At 43.6% G+C, this 17156-nt stretch overlaps 2 protein-coding genes across 2 annotated transcripts in view; both read right to left on the bottom strand.

The window, feature by feature from the left end:
• Window positions 1–4055: 4055 nt before the first annotated feature.
• LOC119310627 (putative disease resistance protein RGA1) lies at window positions 4056–9920 on the bottom strand. Its single transcript, XM_037586309.1, has 6 exons — window positions 9551–9920; window positions 7197–9361; window positions 6550–7058; window positions 6293–6302; window positions 4862–5094; window positions 4056–4251 (listed from the first exon to the last, which is right to left on the bottom strand). The coding sequence occupies exons 1-6, from the start codon at window positions 9918–9920 to the stop codon at window positions 4056–4058; spliced, it is 3483 nt and encodes a 1160-aa protein (XP_037442206.1).
• A 376-nt stretch (window positions 9921–10296) lies between these two features.
• Window positions 10297–17156, bottom strand: part of LOC119306905 (putative receptor-like protein kinase At4g00960) — a 28318-nt gene continuing 21458 nt past the window's right edge. Inside the window, exons 7-8 of the mRNA XM_037582999.1 lie at window positions 10480–10561; window positions 10297–10396 (exon numbers count right to left, since the gene is read on the bottom strand). Coding sequence (XP_037438896.1) covers window positions 10297–10396; window positions 10480–10561 — 182 coding nt within the window. The remainder of the gene's footprint in view (window positions 10397–10479; window positions 10562–17156) is intronic.

Here is a 17156-nt window from a genome sequence, read left to right as displayed (position 1 = left end):
GGGGTTGTAGGTGCTAGTGCCACGTTAGTAGTACAGAAGGGGAACACGACCTCGTTGGAATGGACATGTTGGGAACGTGTCGGTGAGCGCATTGAAGGAACGGTAGCCATGGTGATTGGCCCGATAACCGAGGAAAAGACAACTATCGAGCGAGGAGTGAGTTTGTTGTGGGTCGTGGACACAATGTTGGGGTAGCACAATCACTCGGAGATGCGCAAGATGGAGTAGTCGAGTGTGGTGCCATGGAGGAGATCCTGGAGTGTGACCGATAATCGATTAAGGAGAAAGGTGCCAGTGTTGAGCACCTCGGCCCAAAACCGCAGCAACACGTGGCATGGAAGAGTAGTTGATCGTACGTTGATCTTCATAGTGCAAATGGGGTAGAAGCACAGCTAGGACCAAGCGGCTAGCTTGGTAAGCTACCAACAAAAACTTGCAAGAAGCATGAGCGTGCAAAGTCTGTGTGATAATAGATTCAGAAATTTAGCACTATAGTCCAAAAAGGGAAGAAATAAGAAGCTCCTTCGATCTCCATTTCTCTATTGGCTACTGGGCTTCAATGGGCTGCGTGTAGGAAGGAGGAAATTAGAAAAAGCAAAGTGAGAGGGCCGCCGCTATTCCTCGCCTTCAGCGAGTGTAACTCGCAACTTGCTGAAGGGGGCGAGCAATATGGGTGGGCTCACGCGTGAACGAGGCCAAAGCCTGTTTTTTTAACGTTTTTTTGTTTTAGTTGTGTACTTTTACTTATACTTTAAAATATTTTTAAGTACACAAACACTCTTCAAAAATATTGAATAGGTATTAAAAATGATGAAAAATAATTTGAAAATGCTGAACAAGTATTTCAAAATGTTGAATAAATACTAGAAATGTTGAATAAGTATTTGAAAATGTTAAATAAGTTGATCACTTATTTAAAAAATGTTTTAGACATATAAAAAATGTAGGGTGAAAATAAAAAAAAAGAAAAACAAAACAATGGAGAAGAAAAAACCAAACAAAAATGGAGAAGAAAAAAGAGAACCAAACAAAAATGGAGAAGAAAAAAACCAAACAAAAAATGTAGAAGAAAAAAGAGAACTAAACAAAAATAGGGAAGAAAGAAGAAAAGCAAACAAAAAAAGAGGCTAAAAAGAAGAAAACCCTGTCAAAAAACAAAAACAAAAAACAGTGGAAAAACAGAAAAAAAAATGGTGAAAACCGTATTACCGCCCTAAAAAAGGTCGCTCCTTCTATTTTAGGAGAAAGCCCATTGTACCTCAGTGTCTTGCTGCACTAGCTACCAGCGAGGTGAATAGTGTTCAAATCATGGAAACTCCCTTTTTGCTTCTTTTCTCTTCTTTTAAATAGATATGCTAATGGGCCGGTCCAGTCCTCTCGGTGAAGGTGAGAAATAGACGCCGCGGAGTGAGAGGGGGTGCGCGATCGTCTCTAGACTCCATGAATCTTCCATACGTGCCCGCATAGCGAGAATAGGGATGGCAATGGGTACCCACTACCCGTGTACCCTGTGGGTAAAAACCCTATTAGGGTAAGGGCATGGGACAAAAATTTATCCATGGTCGGGTAGAGAGGGTACAGGTATGAGATCGTATAACCCATGCCCGCGTACCCATGTACCCATCTAAGATGTTGACAAGTGGGTTTGCTTTATTATTCTAAAGTATTAACTTTCCCCTCCTAATCACACTAGGTACAAACTCTAATGTGCAGTCAAATTATCTCTATAATTTATCATGATTTTATGAACTTAAAGTGTATGACTATGTGTTGTTATTTATGATTATGTTTTTTGTTTAACATTTTTATGGGTTGCTTTATGGGCAAGTTTTTTTTTGAGAATGTGTTTTTGTACATTGTTCTTTAAATGTGTTGCTATTAATAATTTATGATTATATGGTGCTTTTCACAACTATTTTCCATTTAATTTGATGTGTTGTAAATGCAGGTATTTTTACCCGCGGATACCCATATACCCTGCTGGGTGACGGGTATGAAAAAAAGTCATACCCTTAAGTTAAGGATGGACGGGTAGGGGTATGAGGAGGCTCCACCCGTACCCATAGCCTGAGGGTGCCATCCCTAAGCAAGAACCTCGACGTTGCTAAAAAAAGGAACGGCGGCGACGCGAGGGCACTTCCTCAGCCACTCGCCCGCCGTCATACTCGCTCGTCAAGTTAGGTACTTAATAGGGCAGGTTTCGAGGGCTGTGATGTGTGTGTACGTTGGCGCGGAACAGGCGGTGGTACGTCAATCGACCAACCCCTCTCACTCTGCTATCGCACCTCTGTGCTCTGCTTTGCTTTGTGTCACTCTGCTCTTGCGGCTCCGCGCGGGTAGCTAAATGGATCGGTGGATGCTCTACCTCTAGGCTCTGGACTCCCACTAGTGTAGCATGGATGGGAGGTTCATTTCAACCGGCGGAAACAATTGACCTTTTGCTTTGTACTTTCTCCATTTTTAAATATTTGTTTTTCTAGATATTTCAACAAGTGACTATATACGGAGCAAAATGAGTGAATCTGCACTGTAAAATATGTCTATATACATCTATATGTGATAGTCCATTTGAAATCTCTAGAAAGTCAAATATTTAGGAACAGAGGGAGTATGAACCAATTATTCCATTTCAATTTCTTCCCGAAACTTTCCAAGAAAATTCCCCAATTGGATTCAAAATTGACGGGTTAATGTGAGCTTATCCACACAGTTAGGCACTATTGCCTTCCAACCTCCGCAACGGTGCAGCTGCCAAATATGCGAGTGATGAACTGTTGCTGGTGCTGTTTGAGACTCCCGCGGGCTTCAGGCTTTTCTATTTTTGTGCATCGCTCATTTCTAACCAAATTCCCTAGCGGTTTGATCATATGACTGTTTTGTCGCTCTCGTCGTTTTATTTGACTACCTAATTCTCTGTTTTTTTTAATCTTTGTCTCCTCGAGGAAACATGTGCTAAGTTCGCTCAGACATGTCTGTACAGCAAATAACCTGCCTGTATGCCCCAACAGAGATGGAGGTAATGTGGGGCATACAGAATTGCATGCCAAGTTTAGTGCCTAAGAAAAATCACAGCTGACTGAAGAGAGGACTGCCTCCCAATGAGTCAAGGACTGCAAATTGTCTTGAATCATTATGACCGTAATAATGTCAAACCAGAGGTGGTGGAAGCTATTGAGATCATTGGTTGAGCAGGCAATGGAAGCATGTGAAGCTGAACAAGCGGGACAGTGTCTGCGAAGAAGATAAACCATAAGCTCACGGCTAGCTGTAGCTTGGAACACTCCAGTAGCTATATTTCATCACCAGTGCATAGTTTTACAAGCTAGTGAGGAATTTGAGATGGGGAAGAGCAGCATGAGGTAGGAGACAGACGAAAATGAGGAAGGGGATTCAGGTTCTGGTCAATCCATTCCGATCTCCTCCCAGGCCCCAGGTAGGTTAGTTAGAGCATCTCTACCAGACCTTTAAAGTGATTATAAGGACCGCGGCAAACATGGTTTGAGGGCTCATGTGGGCTGCGGCTTTGCGGGGTCTGTTCCGCCGCAGCCCGCATGAGCCTTCAAACCGAAAAAACAAAGTAAACAATTTGACCGCAATTCCGATGAATGGCTACAAATTCGAACAATGAGCCAAAAGAACTTCATGCAAAAGCCACCACCATCTCCATGACCATCATCATCACTCTACACCACCACCACCGATGGAAAAGCCACCACCACCTCCATGACCATCATCATCATCATCACTCTCCACCACCGGCACCGAAGCCACCACCGCGACTGAAGCCACCACCGGCACGGAAGCCACCACCCATCGCCGCTTGCTTCCTTCTCTCCAAGATCTCCCACCTTGCAATATTATATCATTTTTTGGTGATGTCGTTCATGTCATTGCGGTTCATCGTCATGATCTGGTTCTCCTCTTGAAGAAGCTTGGCCAAGGCCTTGTTCTCCTCGGCAAGGGCTCTTCTCTCCTCAATGGTGGCCTTGTGCAACCCCTCTTCCTTGAGTAATTGCCACTTTTTTTTGCTTCTCTTGTGCCTTCTTGTCGGCCAACTACTTCTTTGCCTCCAATGTCTTGGCCACCATCAACTCATTTGATTGCACCATGGCATTTATCTTGTCCCGCAAGCTTGATGTCTTCGCTTCCCTCTTGATCTTGTCCTTGACCTTCTTGTTTCCATCAGGCTTGTTCTTGTTTATTGGGCCATTGTCATCTTCATCATCATCATAAAACTTGGTGAGTGAACCTCTTCTCGATGGGGATTTTTTGTCAATCAACTTTCACTTCTCACTATTTTGAAGCAATTCCCAACAATGCTCTAGCGTAAATGACTTGCCATTGGAAGCTTCCATGTCCTTGTACCTTTCTTGTGCAATTTTGGGCTACAAAATGAAGACAATGTCAAAGTATGTCACATGCAACAACTCACATAATCATTTTGTACTACTTGGGACGTGAAAACAAACTCACATAATTGGCTTCAACGGTACAACTTGGAGGTGCATTGCGGACTTGCTGCAAGCAACCACTCAAACGGCTACAAATCGGCTCGATCACATTCCAACGACCTTGGAGTGACCGATAGGTGTGGGGCGTCCTCGAGGGATACTTTGCCATCATTCGGAAGAATTGGTGCTCTATCCTTTGCCAATACCGCTTGGCAGTTTGGTCAATGCCGGTGCACGCATCAAGAGACACAGATTCCCAAGCCTTCATCAAGACTCGATCTTCCAATTGCGTGTAGTTCTTCGATCTCGCGTGCACTTTTGCTTGTGCTTGGTTGAACATATTCTTCCTCACCGTGACAATCGCAATGGCGAAAAGTAAAAACAACTACAAGAAAGTCAAAGATTCATACCTTGCGCCCATTCCATCGAACACCTCGGGGGCGGCGGCAGCAGCGTCGTCGGCGGGCATCCTCGATGGAGCTTTTGGGATGGCGATCGGACCTTTTGTGGCCACCTTCCTGCGTTTCACCCCCGCCACCTTGCGCATCTTCACCGGTGGGGTGGGGATGGCCTGCACCAGATTCGCAGCGGCAGCGGCGGCGGGCGGGCGTGCCTTCCCGGCAGCGGCTGCGGGAGCGCCGCTCTAGAAAACGATGTTGCCCTGGCGCTTGCGGGGATGGGGGGGAGGCTTGAACGGCGATTGGCATGACACGGCCGACGACGAGATATGCTTGAGGGGTTGGCGGGTCCATGACTTCCACGGCGACGGGTGCCGACTGGGAGGCGTAGATGGTGACGCTACAGAGCCGGGGATGGTGGTCCGGAGCGGGCGGAGGAAGAACAATGATGGCGGACGGAAGGGAGAGCGGGAACTGCCGCGCGGAAATGTCCCTCCCACCAAATCTCGTTAGTGATAGGGGTCACCCTCAGTTCCAGGTATTCGGCTTCCTGGGTCTGAGTGTTCCCTCGAGCTGAACTGGCCCAGCTAGCTTTGGCCCATCAGTGCTTTGTCTGTTGATGCACCAGGAGCTGGGGGCATGACAACGCTGTTGCAGCAAACTGATTTGTTCTTTGTCTGAGGCTAGTTTAGTACTCATGTAGGTTGATACTGTATTACGGAATACACACTGATCGTGGTTGACTATTACGCCTCTTTGGTTCTTTGTCTGAGGTTAGTTTCAGTCTGAGATGGCCAGAACGGAAAAGTAAAGTGCTAATTAAGTTCGAACAAACCTCTGTGAAGGATTCAGTTCTATTCCTACTAGTACTCCTCTAAAACTTAGGCGATCCATTTATATCTAACACAGGGGATTCAATTTTTAGTCAAAAAGTTATTCAGAATGGGCAGGATTCATGATAAATACTAGCAGTCTTCTGGTCAACCCAGCACGAAATGAAGGATTCATGATCAATCATCTAATATAATTACTTCTACCATTTCGTAGTCACCAAGTTATTCAGTACTAAAACTGTCATTCTGACATCAACAAGTTGTTCAGAATTAAAACTGGTAGGCTTGACAAGAGATTGAACGTATAGAACACTTCCGACACAAGTAACAATATAGCATACATATTCTGATTAAATTATTAACAGAATCAACTGAGAACTGCTTATACTCGGCAACATTACCCAGAAAAAAGAAAAGGTTCGTGAATTCTACATCTCTGCATGAGCATAACCTATGGACAAAAAAAACACTGCCAAATGCCAATCAACTCTGAACATATAAAGCAGTACAGTACAAAGCAACAATCAGCAGAAGATTACAGCGGTTGAGGTATTAGCCGCACTAGCTAGCACCACTCCCTTCACCAATCCCTCGTGGGCATACACCAGACCGAATTTGAGCTACATGACAGAAAGCAACGATCAGAAAGTGTACTGAGTAGTAGAAAACAAAATAAACGAGACTGCATGCTGCAATGACAATTAACATTTTGTCAAAAGGCCGTACGCACAATGAGGTTTTTGGAAACTCAGCTACCAGCAGGTATGGTATCAGAAAAATATCGCCGCATAGACGTTTAATTGTATGCAAGAAGGGTGCATAAAGTATGAGTGCACTGGGCAAAAGACTTGGTGTAAACACACGTACCTTGTTTTCACAGGCTGCTCCTGCTTCTTGGATATCAAGAAGCTGCCTCTTTTCATGGGCTGCTCTATACCCCTCAAACAGTAACAGCTCTCAATCAACACATTTTGTATTTCTGAAATGTCATCTGCTCCACCAATAGAAACAATGTTTGAACAATAGTAAATCTGTAATTCCTGGAGTGATGAGAGAGTACTGCTCCAAAGGTGGCCTGGAATGGATCTTATATGCGAACACCATAATATTTTTAGTGAAACCAAGGATTGGAGGTTTTCTAAGCATCTGGGAATAAATACAGAGATATCCCCACAGTCTTCTAAGTGGAGACTTTGGAGGGACGATGGTAATAACACCAATCCCTCCCAGTTGATACCCTTGCAATAAGAAATTTCCAAATTCTTCAGAGAAGAAAAATCCCCAAACCTTTTACCGTACATGAACAATTTTGGACAGCAGTGAAATGTAATACTCTCAATGGCAGGTAGATATTCTATTTCTAGGAAACCATCAATGTTGGACAGTTCGTTGCTGCTGCTGATGGTTAGGGAAATAAGGTTGTTGAAGACCTGTTCACTTTGTCGAATAGATTTAAGGGATTTGCAATATGAAATGCGCAATTCTTGTAGAGAGGTAAATGGAATACTCTGAATGGTTGACAGTTTTACGCAGTAACTGATTGTTAGGGAAGTGAGGTTGGGGAAGACCTGTCCAGCTTCTCCAATAGATGTAAGAGATTCACAATTTTTAATATGCAATTCCTGTAGAGCAGGAAGATTCCACATATGTAGTTGGATGGACGTGAGACTGCCGTGTGTCAGGTAAAAGTTGGTGAGAGAGCGGCATTGGATATTGTCTGTGAGATTCCCACAGCTACCATCTAGCACGAGCTTCTTGAGAGATGGGGAAGTCAAACTCTCGGAGTTTATGTTTCTACAATTCATCAGCTTGAATATTTCAAGGCAATGAAAATCCCCAAATCTTTCGGTCCCTACTGTTATTAAGTTCCAGCAACTCATTATTGCAATTTTCTTGATAGCTGGCAGATAAGTTGGATGGAGAAGCTGTTCGAGACTTGATAAATGGTTGCAACGATCAATGATTAGATCTGTCAGGGACGAGAAACCAGTGCTGCTAAGTATCTCGAGTACATTACAACAAACAAATGAAACGGATGTTAAGCTTGACAGGCTTTGTGGCTCAAACCAGCTCGGAGGGGCAACACCTGGATACCCGTCAAGGACTAGAGACTTGATACTAGCAGGAGGTTGTAGATCTGCAAGGACTTCTATATCGTTTTCCTCTGAAGTGGCAAAGAATAATATTCTACCCAGATGTCCCCAATGCAGCGTCATCTTGTCAAAACATTCCTTATTCTTTAGTTTGGCTTCTGCTGAATGATACTTGCTTAGGTTGTAAACATCAGTTATCGCCAAATGCCCACGAAGTTGCTTCATATTCTTTATCAACCTACATCCTAGTCCACACTTATCTTCGGCTGCATCAATATGTACTCCATAATATTCTTCTGGAAATCCTCTAATATTTGGACCATATTTAAATCCCTCTGATTCAAATCTCCATAAGTTGATCAACCTATTGAAGTCACTAGGCAAGCTTTCTACCTGGCATTTCTTGACACATAAAACCTGTAAATTATGGAGCCTACATAATGTTGTAGGAAAACTGGTGACATAACAAGATCTTGATATCTCAAGGTATCGAAGATGCTTCAGTTTGCCAATGCTAGCTGGTAACTCATTCAAAGATGCACAAACAATCACACGCATACGCAGAAGTTCATTGCACCAATCTCCCACCAAACGACCTGAGGTTTTTTTATTTCCCAAAGGTTTGTTGCAAAGAAGGGTACGCAGCTTTTTGTACTGGCATAGGCTCGACAAGTCAAAATTGTATTTGCCTTTGCCATTGAGTACTGACAAATGCCGGACATTCTGAGGAATCCTTTTGAAGTCAGACGCCCTTTTCACAATGAAACAATCATCCTCGGAAACTTTTTGTGCCATATCATGCAACAAGTCATGGATTAAGTATTTTCCTTGAACTTCTTGAAAGAAGGACCGATTTAAAAGGTCATTAAAGTATTGACAGCCAATATGTTGAAGTGGAACAACACCTTGACATTTCACAAAGCCTTCTGCCGCCCAAATTTCCGCTATGTTGTCCTTTTCAAACTCCTTATCTTTGGGATACATAGCACAAAATGAAAAACATCTCTTCAAGTGGAATGGTAAATATATGTAGCTCAACCGTAGAGCTGGCACAATTTCAGTCCTCTCTTGGTCCAACTCCCACAATTCACTGTCTAGTATATTATTCCAATGTGATGTACGAAGGTCATCCCGTAACATACGTCCAAGAGTTCTAGCCGCTAAAGGAGAGCCCTTCAATTTAGGAAGTATCTTTCTACCAATGAGATCCAACTCTGGAAAATCATTGGAACTCTCAGATCCAAACACACATAGTTTGAAGAAATTCCAAAATTCATCATCCTTTAAACCCTCTAATATAATTGGCTCCATTGTGCGTACTAAATCAGCAACTTTTCGAGATCTAGTGGTGACTAACATCATACTTCCTTGTAGCACATTTCTGAAAGGTGCACAAAACCTCTTCCAGCACTGACCATTTTCTTTCAAAGCATCATCCCACAAATCATCAAGGACAATCAAGAACTTTCTGTTGTGCAATACATTAGAAAGAGCAAGCTGAAGAGAATTCAGATTGTTAGTTGTTGCCTCTTTATCGGGACATGATTCTATAGCCTCTTTAGTTAGCCTCTTCTCATCGAAATCATCTGAGACGCAAATCCAAATTACTGTGTCATAGTGAGACTTCACTTGTGGATGACTACATATATGTTGGGCCAGAGTGGTCTTTCCAACACCCCCAATTCCAACTATCGATGAAACTGGAAGATTGGGTAATCTTGATTTATTAGCACGACTTTCCCACTTGTGTTTCGAATGACTATGTGTAGGCACACCGAGCACTCTCAATATCTGCTTTAGCTCCATGTCACGACCAAATATTTTTGTTTCATTGGGGAAAGAGCTAGTCTCTGGCCTGACTGTTCTGTCAAACCGTGGTGTCAGTTCACCCAACCCCATCTTATCTAGGCGATTGGAAATGTGATCTAGCCTTTCATGGATATCATTCACATTGATGAAGCTGTTAAAGAAGTCAGTAATAGATGATTGGCTTGAATTGCCCTCCACTATCACCTTATGGTTGTACCATCTGAGCTCGTCAAGAAGGTCTTCAACATCATAGACTGCATCCTTGAGTTTTGGAAGGAACTCAGCCACGCCAACTATGTGGCTTCTCCACTCCACTCGATTAATGAGGTCATACATTGCTGGAAGACTGTCACTGAGGCGTTGCAAGACACTCTGCAAGTTATATAATTTATTTTGAAACCCTTGCTCCTGAGTGCCTCTCCATTTGGATGAAATAGCATATCTAGCCCACTGAAAAAGATTGACATACTCATTGATGCCAATAGTGACAGTAGTAATATCCGTTAAATCCATGGTGACGAGAGTGTGAACACTTCCTTTCTCCCTGTTGACAACCCATGAGACGATGAGAAACATATATTTTGTGATCAAATGATGCTAATAACAGCATAAATACGATAAGTTAGATGTGATGCAAGCAAATTAAATACTTCTATGGGCTTTCTAAAATGACAGTGATCTTATTCTTGAAATCTCAAACGGCATATATGTATCACAAAAGGATAAACCTGAGATTCGGGTACCTCGTGCAATGGCCAACATCTGTCTGATTCAGATCTCTAGGCATTCCTATACCACGGCACTCCGAGTTCCTAAAACATTGGCATAGCGAGCCTAGTGTGAGTAGAAAACACACCTTCTTGAGGAAAAAAAGGGGCATATATAATTTACTAACCTCATGAAGGACTCGTGTTCATAATCCATGGGTTCATCCGAGGACTCGAACCTACTGCTGCTACCGTGAATCACGATTGAAGCTGTAGAGGTCACAAAATATATCACAACCTTTTGTACAAAGGAAAAACAATATTTCAACATGCTGGTGTAATCATTTAAAGCAGCCCCCTGCCCTGTACAACAAAAGGTACACTAAAAAAGAGTTAATATTACAAAGTGTTGGTACTTTAGGGCATTTGGAATATTTCAAACTGCCAAAACAACTTAGATTTTTCATCGAGAAATTCATATTAGCGAAAATGCATTCGTAGTACTCAGACTTTGGAAACATAATTGATAATTTTTTTGAAGTTTGTCTTTGGGATTTTTAATATTGCAACAGAAATTGCTAAATTTTTTTGTACACGCATATTTAGTTATTTTGGAGATGCATGCATGTCTGCATTTAAATCACATCGAATTGTGCACAATAATCATCCTTTGATTACAATTTTTTGTTGGAAATATGCCGTAGAGGCAATAATAAAAGCATTATTATTATATTTCTTTGTTCATGATAATTGTCTTTATTCATGCTATAATTGTATTATCCGGAAATCGTAATACATGTGTGAATAACAGACACCAACATGTCCCTAGTAAGCCTCTAGTTGACTAGCTCGTTGATCAATAGATAGTCATGGTTTCCTGGCTATGGACATTGGATGTCATTGATAACGGGATCACATCATTAGGATAATGATGTGATGGACAAGACCCAATCTTAAGCATAGCATGAGATCGTGTAGTTCGTTTGCTAGAGCTTTTCTAATGTCAAGTATCTTTTCCTTTGACCATGAGATCGTGTAACTCCCGGATACCGTAGGAGTGCTTTGGGTGTATCAAACATCACAACGTAACTGGGTGACTATAAAGGTGCATTACAGGTATCTCCGAAAGTGTCTGTTGGGTTGACACGGATTGAGACTGGAATTTGTCACTCCGTATGACGGAGAGATATCACTGGGCCCACTCGGTAATGCATCATCATAATGAGCTCAAAGTGACCAAGTGTCTGGTCATGGGATCATGCATTACGGTACGAGTAAAGTGACTTGCCGGTAACGAGATTGAACGAGGTATTGGGATACCGACGATCGAATCTCGGGCAAGTAACATATCGATTGACAAAGGGAATTGCATACGGGGTTGATTAAATCCTCGACATCGTGGTTCATCCGATGAGATCATCGTGGAGCATGTGGGAGCCAACATGGGTATCCAGATCCCGCTGTTGGTTATTGACCGGAGAGCGATCTCGGTCATGTCTACATGTCTCCCGAACCCGTAGGGTCTACACACTTAAGTTTCGGTTACGCTAGGGTTGTAGGGATATGTATATGCAGAAACCCGAATGTTGTTCGGAGTCCCGGATGAGATCCCGGACGTCACGAGGAGTTCCGGAATGGTCCGGAGGTAAAGATTTATATATGGGAAGTCCTGTTTCGGGCATCGGGACAAGTTTCGGGGTTATCGGTATTGTACCGGGACCACCGGAAGGGTCCCGGGGGTCCACCGGGTGGGTCCACCTGTCCCGGGGGGCCACATGGGCTGTAGGGGGTGCGCCTTGGCCTACATGGGCCAAGGGCACCATCCCCACATAGGCCCATGCGCCTAGGGTTTGAGGGGGGAAGAGTCCTAGGAGGGGAAGGCACCTCCTAGGTGCCTTGGGGGGGAGGGAAAGCCCCCTTGGCCGCACCCCCCCTAGGAGATTGGATCTCCTAGGGCCGGCCAACCCCCCTTGGCCCTCCTATATATAGTGGGGGAGAGGAGGGACTTCATACCTTGGCCTTTGGTTGCCTCCTTCTCCCTCTCCAACACCTCCTCCTCCATAGTGCTTAGCGAAGCTCTGCCGGAGTACTGCAGCTCCATCAACACCACGCTGTCGTGCTGCTGCTGGTGCCATCTCCCTCAACCTCTCCTCCCTCCCTTGCTGGATCAAGAAGGAGGAGACGTGGCTGTTCCGTACGTGTGTTGAACGCGGAGGTGCCGTCCGTTCGGTGCTAGGATCTCCGGTGATTTGAATCACGTCGTGTTCGACTACATCATCCCCGTTCTTTGAACGCTTCCGATCGCGATCTACAAGGTACGTAGATGCATCTAATGATTCGTTTCTAGATGAACTCATAGATGGATCTTGGTGAAACCGTAGGAAAATTTTTGTTTTCTGCAACGTTCCCCAACAGTGGCATCATGAGCTAGGTCTATGCGTAGTTCTCTTGCACGAGTAGAACACAATTTGTTGTGGGCATAGATTTGTCAACTTTCTTGCCGCTACTAGTCTTATCTTGCTTCAGCGGTATTGTGGGATGAAGCGGACCGGACCAACCTTACACGTACGCTTACGTGAGACCTGTTCCACCGACTAACATGCACTAGTTGCATAAGGTGGCTGGCGGGTGTCTGTCTCTCCTACTTTAGTTGAAGCGGATTCGATGAAAAGGGTCCTTATGAAGGGTAAATAGAAGTTGACAAATCACATTGTGGTTTCACGTAGGTAAACGTTCTTGCTAGAACCCTACTTCAGCCACGTAAAACATGCAACAACAATTAGAGGACGTCTAACTTGTTTTTGCAGCAAGTGCTTTGTGATATGATATGGCCAAAGTTGTGATGAATGATGAATGATCTATATGTCATGTATGAGATGTTCATGCTATTGTAATAGGAATCACGACTTGCATGTCGATGAGTATGACAACCGGCAGGAGCCATAGGAGTTGTCTTTATTTTTTGTATGACATGCGTGTCATTGAAGAACACCATTTAAACTACTTTACTTTATTACTAAACGCGTTAGTCATAGAAGTAGAAGTAGTCGTTGGCGTGACAACTTCATGAAGACACGATGATGGAGATCATGGTGTCATGCCGGTGACAAGATGATCATGGAGCCCCGAAGATGAAGATCAAAGGAGCTATATGATATTGGCCATATCATGTCACTACTTTATATAATTGCATGTGATGTTTATTATGTTTTATGCATCTTGTTTACTTAGGACGACGGTAGTAAATAAGATGATCCCTTACAAAAAATTTCAAGAAGTGTTCTCCCCTAACTGTGCACCGTTGCTACAGTTCGTCGCTTCGAAGCACCACGTGATGATCGGGTGTGATAGATTCTTACGTTCACATACAACGGGTGTAAGACAGTTTTACACAGCGAAAACACTTAGGGTTAACTTGACGAGCCTAGCATGTACAGACATGGCCTCGGAACACGGAGACCGAAAGGTCGAACACGAGTCGTATGGAAGATACGATCAACATGAGAATGTTCACCGACGATGACTAGTCCGTCTCACGTGATGATTGGACACGGCCTAGTCGACTCGGATCGTGTAACACTTAGATGACCAAAGGGATGTCAAATCTGAGTGGGAGTTCATTATAATTTGATTAGATGAACTTAATTATCATGAACTTAGTCTAAATATTTCACAATATGTCTTGTAGATCAAATGGCCAACGTAGTCCTCAACTTCAACGCGTTCCTAGAGAAAACCAAGCTGAAAGACGATGGCAGCAACTATACGGACTGGGTCCGGAACCTGAGGATCATCCTCATAGCTGCCAAGAAAGATTATGTCCTACAAGCACCGCTAGGTGACGCACCTGTTCTCCCTGCAGAACAAGACGTTATGAACGCTTGGCAGGCACGTTCCGATGACTACTCCCTCGTTCAGTGCGGCATGCTTTACAGCCTAGAGCCGGGGCTCCAAAAGCGTTTTGAGAGACATGGAGCATATGAGATGTTCGAAGAGCTGAAAATGGTTTTCCAAGCTCATGCCCGGGTCGAGAGATATGAAGTCTCCGACAAATTCTTCAGTTGTAAGATGGAGGAAAATAGTTCTGTCAGTGAGCACATACTCACTATGTCTGGGTTACATAACCGCTTGACTCAGCTGGGAGTTAATCTCCCGGATGATGCGGTCATTGACAGAATCCTCCAGTCGCTTCTACCAAGCTACAAGAGCTTTGTGATGAACTTCAATATGCAGGGGATGGAAAAGACCATTCCTGAAGTATTTGCTATGCGGAAATCAGCAGAGGTAGAAGTCAAGAAGGAACATCAAGTGTTGATGGTCAATAAAACCACTAAGTTCAAGAAGGGCAAGGGTAAAAAGAACTTCAAGAAGGACGGCAAGGTAGTTGCCGCGCCCAGCAAGCAAGCTGCCGGGAAGAAGCCAAAGAATCGACCCAAGCCCGAGACTGAGTGCTTTTATTGCAAGGAAAGTGGTCACTGGAAGCGGAACTGCCCCAAATACTTAGCGGACAAGAAGGCCGGCAAAACCAAAGGTATATTTGATATACATGTAATTGATGTGTACCTTACCAGTAATCGTAGTAACTCCTGGGTATTTGATACCGGTGCCGTTGCTCATATTTGTAACACACAGTAGGAGCTGCGGAATAAACGGAGACTGGCAAAGGACGAGGTGACGATGCGCGTCGGGAATGGTTCCAAGGTCGATGTGATCGCCGTCGGCACGCTACCTCTACATTTACCTACGAGATTAGTTTTGAACCTCAATAATTGTTATTTTGTGCCAAGTTTGAGCATGAACATTGTATCAGGATCTCGTTTAATTCGAGATGGCTACTCATTTAAATCCGAGAATAATGGTTGTTCTATTTATATGAGATATGTTTTATGGTCATGCTCCGATGGTGAATGGTTTATTCTTTATGAATCTCGAGCGTAATGCTACACATATTCATAGTGTAAGTACCAAAAGATGTAAGATTGATAGTGATAGTCCCACATACTTGTGGCACTGCCGCCTTGGTCACATAGGTGTCAAACGCATGAAGAAGCTCCATGCTGATGAACTTTTATAGTCTCTTGATTACAAATCATTTGACACATGCGAACCATGCCTCATGGGTAAAATGACCAAGACTCCATTCTCAGGAACAATGGAGCGAGCAACCAACTTATTGGAAATCATACATACTGATGTGTGCGGTCCAATGAGTGTTGAGGCTCGCGGTGGCTATCGTTATGTTCTCACCCTCACTGATGACTTGAGTAGATATGGGTATGTCTACTTAATGAAACACAAGTCTGAGACCTTTGAAAAGTTCAAGGAATTTCAGAGTGAAGTTGAGAATCAACGTGACAGGAAAATCAAGTTTCTACGATCAGATCGTGGAGGAGAATACTTGAGTCACGAGTTTGGTACACACTTAAGAAAATGTGGAATAGTTTCACAACTCACGCCGCCTGGAACACCTCAGCGTAATGGTGTGTCCGAACGTCGTAATCGCACTCTATTAGATATGGTGCGATCTATGATGTCTCTTGCTGATTTACCACTATCTTTTTGGGGCTATGCTTTAGAGACTGCCGCATTCACTTTAAATAGGGCACCGTCGAAATCCGTTGAGACGACACCGTATGAATTCATTTCTAAAAGTTTGGGGATGCGATGCTTATGTCAGGAAACTTCAACCTGAAAAGCTCGAACCCAAATCGGAAAAATGCGTCTTCATAGGATACCCTAAAGAAACTGTTGGGTATATCTTCTACCTCAGATCCGAAGGCAAGATCTTTGTTGCCAAGAATGGGTCCTTTCTGGAGAAAGAGTTTCTCTCGAAAGAAGTAAGTGGGAGGAAAGTAGAGCTTGATGAAGTATTACCTCTTGAACCGGAAAATGGCGCAACTCAAGAAAATGTTCCTAAGGTGCCTGCACCGACTAGAGAGGAAGTTAATGATGATGATCAAGATACTTCTGATCAAGCTCCTACTGAAATTCGAAGGTCCACAAGGACACGTTCCGCACCAGAGTGGTACGGCAACCCTGTCTTGGAAATCATGTTGTTAGACAATAGTGAACCTTCAAACTATGAAGAAGCGATGGCGGGCCCGGATTCCGACAAATGGCTAGAAGCCATGAAATCCGAGATAGGATCCATGTACGAAAACGAAGTATGGACTTTGACTGACTTGCCTGTAGAACGGCGAGCCATAGAAAATAAATGGATCTTTAAAAAGAAGACAGACGCGGATGGTAATGTGACCATCTATAAAGCTCGGCTTGTCGCTAAGGGTTATCGACAAGTTCAAGGGGATGACTACGATGAGACTTTCTCACCGGTAGCGAAGCTGAAGTCCGTCCGAATCATGTTAGCAATTGCCGCATTTTATGATTATGAAATTTGGCAAATGGACGTCAAAACGGCATTCCTTAATGGTTTCCTTAAGGAAGAATTGTATATGATGCAGCCGGAAGGTTTTGTCGATCCTAAGAATGCTGACAAGGTGTGCAAGCTCCAACGCTCGATTTATGGGCTGGTGCAAGCATCTCGGAGTTGGAACATTCATTTTGATGAGATGATCAAAGCGTTTGGGTTCTCACAGACTTATGGAGAAGCCTGTGTTTACAAGAAAGTGAGTGGGAGCTCTATAGCATTTCTCATACTATATGTAGATGACATACTCTTGATGGGAAATGATATAGAACTTTTGGACAGCATTAAGGCCTACTTGAATAAGAGTTTTTCAATGAAGGACCTTGGAGAAGCTGCTTATATATTAGGCATCAAGATCTATAGGGATAGATCGAGACGCCTCATAGGTCTTTCACAAAGCACATATCTTGATAAGATTTTGAAGAAGTTCAAAATGGA

This window comes from Triticum dicoccoides, chromosome 5B (assembly GCF_002162155.2).
Source record: "Triticum dicoccoides isolate Atlit2015 ecotype Zavitan chromosome 5B, WEW_v2.0, whole genome shotgun sequence".
Classification (NCBI taxonomy): Eukaryota; Viridiplantae; Streptophyta; class Magnoliopsida; order Poales; family Poaceae; genus Triticum; species Triticum dicoccoides.
The sequence above is the reverse complement of the archived record's forward strand: the minus strand, read 5'-3'. Positions and strand labels throughout refer to the sequence as shown.

Excerpts from the sequence above, each read along its gene's own strand:
- LOC119310627 (XM_037586309.1), bottom strand. The coding sequence starts at position 9,920 with ATGTATGACCTCATTAATCGAGTGGAGTGGAGAAGCCACATAGTTGGC. Across the intron at positions 9,362-9,550 it reads GCAGATATTGAGAGTGCTCG|ATGATTTCGATGAGAAGAGG; the intron begins GTGTGCCTACAC and ends TTTGCGTCTCAG. Across the intron at positions 4,252-4,861 it reads TTCGATGGAATGGGCGCAAG|AGGTTCACTCACCAAGTTTT; the intron begins GTATGAATCTTT and ends CCCATCGAGAAG.